Genomic DNA, 7999 nt, shown 5'->3' with positions numbered 1-7999 from the left:
AAAAATGCACACTATTCGCTTGTATGTAGAGGCGCTGTTGTGTCAAAAGTATTCTGAAAGTCAGGCGGTACTTCATGTCCAAAAGTTTGAGGACCACTGTTTTATTGTTCAATACCGCCACCTAGCGGTTCTCAGTATAACGTTTGTCAGTGGTTATTTTACACTCAATAACACCCATCAAGTTGACTGTAGCAATTTTTAAAAACTGTTGTGTATTTTACGAGTAGCTTCCAGGTTCAAACAGTTTGACGACCACAGCTTCACGGGGCCTCAGCACCAGCGTGTCGAGGCTGACGGCCCCCAGGCGGTCTCCCGCCGTCCCGGCCACAAAGACGCCGGCCTGGGGCAGGTGGGGCGCCCAGGCGGGATCCAAGCTGTGGGGCTCGGACCCAGCGTTGAGCAAGATCAGGAAGTGGACGCAGCCCCACGAACGAAGGAAGGCTAAGAGGGGAGGTGAGGAGGTGGCGTTGGAGAAGGAGGCGTTGAAGGGGAGGAAGGTGAAGCTGCCGAAAACGAGCGCTTCTTCACGTGCTCTGTTGTGACTCAGGGAACTGAAGAGGGTCACTGTGGAATGCCTTGACTTGAACTTATCCTAAAGAAGAAGATGATGATAGTACCTTTTTGAAAATATACATGACGTTATTACTTACTTGAGAAGATTCGCTGCAATTTTCTCCCTGTAACAAGCCATCACAAACATTTGAGTTGAATTTTGAACTTTACAGATCTTTTCAAATGAGAAACTTGCGGAGAACCTGTGCGGGGTACAACTGGTCATATTGGACCACGGGTGTCCCTGGCAGCGTCATTAACAACACCAGCAGCAGTTTCCTTAAATCATGAGGTCCTTCTTCACCAACCTAAAAAGAGACAAGGTGTTCTTTAGACCTTCAGGCCATGATGTCTTCTGGTACATTTCGGTATTTATTTACGAGCGTGAAATCAAATTTTAGCTCGTGCTATTTTATAGAAAAGCTGCTTCAAATTGACAACTCGTTAGCAGTTTTTACCATCCAGCCCAGCCACGTGTCTTCAGGCGCCTGCAGGTGAGTCTCGATGGCTTGGGCCACCTGGCCGGCCGACAGCGGGCGAGGCGAAGCGGGCAGCACGGACCTCAAGACCACGTCCACCAAGGTGCCGTTGACCTGCTGGCTCGAGACCCTCAGTGGGAGAAGGCGCTCTCGCATCTGCTTGACCACAACAATCCTGAACAAAAAAAAGAGGTCCGCTAGCTTAATGCTAACACACAATGCATTGACGGGCTAATAAATAGCATTTTAATGGTGAAAGATGATTTGAACGAGTTGTTAGCCAATTAAAGTCATCGATTACGGCGCCACTATAATGTAGAAACAGAAATAATTCCATCACTCAACAATTGACAATACCTTTCTTCATCTTCTTTACTGAACTCCTCCAACACTCCTCTCCACAGCAGCAGAGACTGCGATACAAATATGGTTTTAATAAAACATTTTAAATGTCTTTTTTTAAAAAGCTCTACAGGTGACATATTTACCTTTTCACTATAAGCTCCATCCGTGTCACATATTACAAATCCCGCCACGCCTTGACCCAACCAGAAGCGAAGAGCGTTCTGTGAGAATATTATGCACGTTTAAGCAAAAGCAATATTGCTAAATTAGAATTGTATGATGTTAGCGTGTCAGACCTGCGTGGCGTCCCAGCCGTCTTGAGTCTCGGGGCCTTCACCAGCCCCAAAAAGCTGCACGTCGCACACGTCCAGAACCACTTTGAGGCCTGCCAGTCGAGACATAAGTATGTATACATTGAAAGAAGAAAAATAATAGCCGATTAAATCCCAATTATTAGAAAAATTATATTGTAGTGTTAAATTGTTCAGCCCTTCTCACTCACCAGCTTGGTCGCTCTCGCCCAGCAGATGTTGGACCTGCGTCAGGGTTCCCGAGCGCTCTCCACTGTCAGTTGCGTTTGACGGGTCAAACAAGCCCCTCAGGATGAGAGCGCTGATGCCCAAAGACTTCAGGTAGGAAAGTTGATCACATAATGCTTTATTTAAAAAAAAAAAAAAAAAAGGGGGTAAATTCGGGGTTAGAGTTTGCTCTTTAAATCATGTTTATATAATTAATTATCTGTGCTATGCCCTACCCAGCATAAAATTGGGTAGCCTAATCCTTTGACAAAGATAAAGCGTGTTTGTTATTGTGGTTGAACACTGATGACACATTTGACATTTGTTCTCTTTGCACGGGAGGCCTTTGTGAGCACCTAATGTGGTTAAGTGTGCTATTGTTTTTTTTTTTTTTTTTTGGGCAGTCAACAGGAAACTGTCTGCAGTCAATGCGGTTTTCGATGCGGTATCGATTATCTTCTGGCGGGTTTTCCCACGGAAGCTCACCTGACTGGTAGCCAGCCAATCACAGGGCGCGTTGCATGCTAACGTTTTTTGTACCTGTTTTGCCAACTCGCTCGAACGACGATAAAAAAAAAAAAAAATTTATTAACAATTTAGCTAAATTAACTCACCGTCGACGCCCTCTGAGCTTCCAGTCGGCGTCCCGGTGAAGAGGTCAGGCTGCAGTTGAAAAAAGACCGACTTCTGCCACCAGGTTAGCGGCGTCGCCACAGGTCGTGGACTGGTGAAGATGATGGCCACGGCGGTCGCAAGCATGGCCAGCCACGCCAGCCAGAAGAGCACCACCAGGTAGCAACGGAGCCTCCTCCAGCCAGGCCCGCCCGCAATCTCCTCCAGCTCCTCTTTGCTCATGGGTCGCCACTCTTGCTCACGCTCACCCTCGTCCTCCTCGAGCTCCGGGACGAGCAGAGCGGCCGTCTCCGCGGAGCCGGCGGCCCCGCTGGACGAGAGGCCCGGGCCAGCCACGCTGCCGTAGCCGGTGTCTCCGAGGTTCAGAGGCATGGTGAGGGACACTCGTGGAGCGAACTTCCTGGTGAGAAGTTCGATCCCTCGTTACTAAGGTTCTCTGTCGCTGACAGCTGTTCGAGACTCGATTCAGATGATGTAATTTGATTAACAGCAACAATTTAGTATACTTCATTAAAGGCCAGATGAGTGCACATAAAATAAAATCCATTCATCCACTGCACCGCACTCGTAAATCTCTGAATTATTCAGTCCAACTTTGACATCTTGTTTTTGAAGCCCTCACAGTTCCTAGACAGTCTTCCCAATCTGAAATCCACTTGATGTTTTCATATTGAATAACAATCACATACCAAAACAATCACCGCTCACCTTTTTTCTTTGCTTTCAGTCGTGTTGTCGTAGAACTTTTGTCTGCTTGGGTTCGTGCCGTCCTGACTTTTGTGGAGTGAGATGAGAAGCAACTTCTGTCCAATCAAGTCTCTGCTGAGTCACATAATACACAGGTGCCGATCCCCACCACGCACCCTTACAACACATTCTGAAGACACATGACAAAGATCTTGACTATAGGTCTGTCAGACACAGAAGTATTTGGACCATGACAGAGATTTTATGATCTGAGTTATCGGAATTCTTATTGAATTGAAATACAAGTGCGGATATTTTCCCATGTGTGAAGTTACGTCAGTTTGGGCTAGCATTGCTATTTAAGCTAGCGTGATGGTAGTTTTGAATAAATTCTTGCATGCAACATGATCATGCATCGTGTTGATGCTTTATGATCCTCCGTGCTTTACCGCCATCTTGTGGCATATAAACACAATTACAAATCCCTTTTGGGCTGGCATTGATTAGTATTTTTCTTCCACAAAAAGTTACATAAGATGTAGTGTCACCCTTCACATGTTCTTCCAAAGTTCCTGTCAGTCGTTTAGTAAAACATTTGTGCTAATTCTGTGTATCCCCCGCCCCTGCTGTTGTGGCTTCCTGGTCACCTTTTGAACCCTGACAGTATCGTGTCAACTTCTTTAAAGTATGTCATCACGAGAACACGCGGCACATGCGGAGAGCACATTTATTGTCATGTGTACAGTGAGTACAATGTCGAAATGGGCCACTTCATTAAGTCGAATGACATCAAATATAAGCGCTGTATCCAAAATGGAGCCTTTACAAAGATGATAATGCTTTGATACAGAAGCTTTCTAGCATATGATATACATTGATTGTGTTAATAACCTTAAATGTTCAGTTTGGTCTGGAAATTGGCATACTTAAATGTGAAATGTTGACGTGCTTGGCTAAGGATGTTGATGAAAGTGTTTCCATGGCGATGCTTTTAGTTGGAGTCCTCCTCTGATCCGCCAATGTCCTAAAAGGGGATCATATTTATTGTATATTTAAAAAAACAACAACAAGCAATATAGCTTACCATTGGCTCGTGAGTTCTGAGAGCTTCGATGTGTTTCTGATACGAAGAGATGATGCAATCACGCCTGGATGGTGACAAATGAAAACAAATTGAATCCTCACTTTTAATCCTTTTGGTGCGTGTTTCAGTGCTTACTTGCTGGTGATGCCGCCCCCTGGTGGAAGTCCCGGTATCTCCTCCTCAGCCAGGAACTTGATCACATACAAAAGGTCAGGATCCTCATCTTTGGAGCGCATCATCTTGATGATTTCTGGAAGTGAAAATAGATTAGAAAAAAACTCAATAGTTGTTTTTGGAATATGAGGGGAGCACCTTCGACTTTCAGGTCAATGTGTTGCTCTAGTGTCGCCTCCTGCTGCAGTGCCTCTTGCGACACCTGGGGGGCGCCCGGGAGGCACACTATGATGATGCTGATGTTATCCAAGCTGCCCTGCAGAGGGCGGCAGATTACTGTTGATTAATTGATACAGAAAACAAAACTCATAGAATATGGATCAAGTTTGTTCTCCCACCACAAATTTCATTTAAAAAAAAGTGTACGATGTGATGATTTAGTAACATAAAGATAATATATAATTCTGAAGATGTCACCAAAGCAAAATGGCTTTGTCAGACAATTATTTCTGCATTAAAAATGGTAACGGTCCATCATCGATGATGTCATCGAGGCTCATAACTGAGTGCTGTTGGACTTAAAGGATTTCAGGTGTAATAAATAGGACTCCACGTCAGGGTGGGGATAATGCCACTGAGCAGGTACAGTATATATTGAGCAAGAACACAAACTCACATTCAGTGTTAATCCCAGACATGTGTCGTCCAATCTCCCAGCATACCTTAATACAGCACACGCCTATTTATAGCGTCAAATTGACGGGACAAATCTACTTACAAACGACGTCAGTGTATAGCCTCTTTGGACCTTCCTTCAATGTAAAGCTCTCCATTCATAAAAACACCTGGTGTAAATAACGATTTCTCAAAGGGGGAAAAAAAACAAACAAAAAAGGTTTTTACAAACTCCAAAAATTCCTCAAAAAATGCCGACGTAGATGATTTGTTATGACTAGCTCTGCTAGTGTGGTCATGTTGCACAGAATTTAATTTAACAGTTGTGTTCCCACGCCCCACTTAACCTAATTGCATGTCATCTCACCTTGTAGAGACAGAGGTCGATGACTTGCGTGCAAATCTCTCGCAGGTCGTCGCACACTTGCAGGCGGTTACGCACAAAGGCGCAAAGTTCCTCGTTGCCGATGGCGTCCCAAACGCCGTCGCACGCCAGCACGATGAACTCATCCCGGTCCGCCCGCTCCACCTCGTACACTTCGGGCTCGGGCGACACCAGCTGCTCCGTTTGCGGCCTCCAGTCCACCTCCTTGAAATCGAAATCGCCCAGCGCTCTGGATACGGCCAGCGAGCCGTTAATGCGCTGCAGCGTGACCGAGCCGCCGGCGTTCTGTATGCGCTCCTTCTCCCTGGGGTTGAAGGGCTTGTGGTCCTCCGTGTAGAAGACCAACTGGCCGTCCTTACAGAGGAGCGTGCGTGAATCCCCGCAGTTGATGAAGTACACGTATTGCGGTGAGATCATCACGGCCGCCGCCGTGGTGCCGCTCCGGTCCCAATTGCCCTCCCGGGCCAGTTTATGCATGTGGCGGTCGATTTCGAGGAATCCCTCGCGGACGCCCTCTTTGACCTGCTCTGGGTCTTCGCTTACTTTGACCCCACCTGTGTGAAACAAAGGGCATTTTGACATCGTTGTGAGGTGTTTGAGCACTTTATATTTTTAAACACACTGATAATAATACAACACTCACAGGCATATATTCTTTATCCTCTGCAAAAATTAACTGTTGCTGCTCTTTATCCAGTCACTTAAAGTAGTCTTTTTCATGACTGAATTGTACTGCCCCCTGGTGGCCAAGACACGCTCACCATAAATATGTCACTACTCCTTTAGAATATGTCCATAATTCAAAATACTTACTTGAATATGTTAAATATGGATGTTGAATAATTAAAATAATTTCATTTTCTGTTCCTGTACCTGTGGCTAGGATGTGGTCCAGCAGGTTCCTGGAGCAGTACTGGGCCACGGTGCTCCCCGCATGGCCGTCGAACACGGCGAAGTAGGCCCACTCGCTCAGCTCCCCTCTCATATGAGGCATACAAGTGTGCGCATCCTCCATTTGAGCCCTCCAGCCCTGCATGCTCGCCACCGCGTAGTTCACCCCGGACTGAGACCCCCCCTCAGACACGTGCTTCTCCAAAACGGGCCTATCCAGATACGGGCTGGGCATGTCGTCGTCTTCGTCAAAGTTATCCTGCTCCTCGGGGCCCTTTTCTCTTGAGCCGCCTTTGAAAAAGAAGGCCACCATTTTCTCCGTTTCTTTGACCAGCTGGCGGAGGAAGGAAGGCACCTCCACGTTGCTGGCCCTGCGCGCCGTCCTCATCACGCCTCGGAGACGCCGCTCGAGCTTCTTGCTCGACCTGGCCGCCGCGCGATGCCGCCTCCCCTTGGTGACCCTCCGCCGGCCTTGAGTCTTCCTCAGCAGGTCCAGGGCAACTGATGTACAGGTGATCCCAAATGTAAGTAAAAAAATATATATATATAGCGTCAATGAAACGTCACGCAGGCTCTTGCATCCTTCCCCGACGGTTTGTGTTGTGTCACTCTGAACTCTTTTAGGTCTGTGTATTCTTTCTTGCTCCCTTCTTAGCCTCTGGTTTCTATTGGCTTGTCTATTTCAGCGTCTTTATCCTGCTACCTTTCCTCCTCCCTCCCTCCCTCCCTCCCTTCCTCCATTTGCAGAAGAACACTGCTGGATTAATCTCATAGACGACATGCCTGCACACGTGCCCTTTTGAATGGCTGTAGCTTTGACTTTTATTTTCCATTTTGCTATTTAGACAAAGCGCATTAAGCCTGACAATGTATTTTACACGCTGACATGACATTATTAAATATGATATAACATGACTGAATGTGACTAACATTTTTTTTAACTTCTTTTTGAAAGCAAGACTTGGTGCACTTGGAGAAACACCTAATGGATTTGATTCTACGCATCTATAAACAGAAGTAAACCTTTAATCAGTGTTGGCTACTTATTGGCAGTGTGACAAGTTTGAGCGTTTTCAAACTTCATTAAGATTTGTGACGTCATGACTTTAATGCACTAAGAGCTTTGTGATTCAACACTCTGATGTTTACTTTGTGCAAAGGTATTTAAAAATCGAATACTTCATGAGCTGCACAAGCTCCAGCTAAATACTGCCCCCTAGTGGTGGATCTGCAGAATATCTCAAGTCACCTATTCGTGCTTGTGTAAATATTACTACATTTCTAATGTATTCATATAAATTAACACGCTACACGGATCTTTGCTATGCGTGCCCCCCCCCCTTTGTATGAGACAAAAACAACATACCATATGCGCTCATCTCATTTATTATTGATATGTCCTCTCTCCCCCCATTAGATGCTCACATGACTCGTCCGTGACGACCAGACCTCCAGACCAGAGCCATTCTGCTCATGCGTTTACTGTGCTGCTAGCTGCTAGCTGCTAGCTGCTAGCTGCAGCCGCGGCGCTGATGTGAGAGCAGGCAGGAGGAGGGAGGGGGGGATGCTGTTGTGAGGCAGGGCGGGGCGGCTGAGTGTCTGAGGCAGGAAGCTGCTCACGCACATCACCAAGGAC

General features: G+C 46.5%; 2 protein-coding genes across 2 annotated transcripts; both read right to left on the bottom strand.

Annotated features, from left to right (window-relative positions):
- Positions 1 to 68: 68 nt before the first annotated feature.
- On the bottom strand, positions 69 to 3715 carry si:dkey-202g17.3 (amino acid transporter heavy chain SLC3A2). The gene is given in 9 exon segments (XM_049726100.2): positions 69 to 580; positions 639 to 860; positions 1011 to 1206; positions 1389 to 1444; positions 1520 to 1597; positions 1673 to 1761; positions 1879 to 2031; positions 2509 to 2927; positions 3236 to 3715. Coding segments are annotated over 8 exon segments (1548 nt in total). The 5' UTR covers positions 2900 to 2927; positions 3236 to 3715; the 3' UTR covers positions 69 to 217.
- A 284-nt stretch (positions 3716 to 3999) lies between these two features.
- ppm1na (protein phosphatase, Mg2+/Mn2+ dependent, 1Na (putative)) lies at positions 4000 to 7868 on the bottom strand. Its single transcript, XM_049726090.2, has 7 exons — positions 7730 to 7868; positions 6346 to 6864; positions 5455 to 6026; positions 4611 to 4728; positions 4434 to 4548; positions 4299 to 4362; positions 4000 to 4238 (listed from the first exon to the last, which is right to left on the bottom strand). Exons 1-7 carry the CDS (start codon positions 7740 to 7742, stop codon positions 4206 to 4208), a joined length of 1434 nt encoding a protein of 477 aa, XP_049582047.1. The 5' UTR covers positions 7743 to 7868; the 3' UTR covers positions 4000 to 4205.
- Between the last annotated feature and the right edge of the window lie 131 nt (positions 7869 to 7999).

Source organism: Syngnathus scovelli, chromosome 7 (assembly GCF_024217435.2).
Source record: "Syngnathus scovelli strain Florida chromosome 7, RoL_Ssco_1.2, whole genome shotgun sequence".
NCBI lineage: Eukaryota > Metazoa > Chordata > Actinopteri > Syngnathiformes > Syngnathidae > Syngnathus > Syngnathus scovelli.
The sequence above is the reverse complement of the archived record's forward strand: the minus strand, read 5'-3'. Positions and strand labels throughout refer to the sequence as shown.

Coding starts and splice junctions, on each gene's coding strand:
- ppm1na (XM_049726090.2), bottom strand. Junction 4,363..4,433: donor GGGGGCGGCATCACCAGCAA/GTAAGCACTGAA, acceptor GTCACCATCCAG/GCGTGATTGCATCATCTCTT. Junction 4,239..4,298: donor TCAGAACTCACGAGCCAATG/GTAAGCTATATT, acceptor ATCCCCTTTTAG/GACATTGGCGGATCAGAGGA.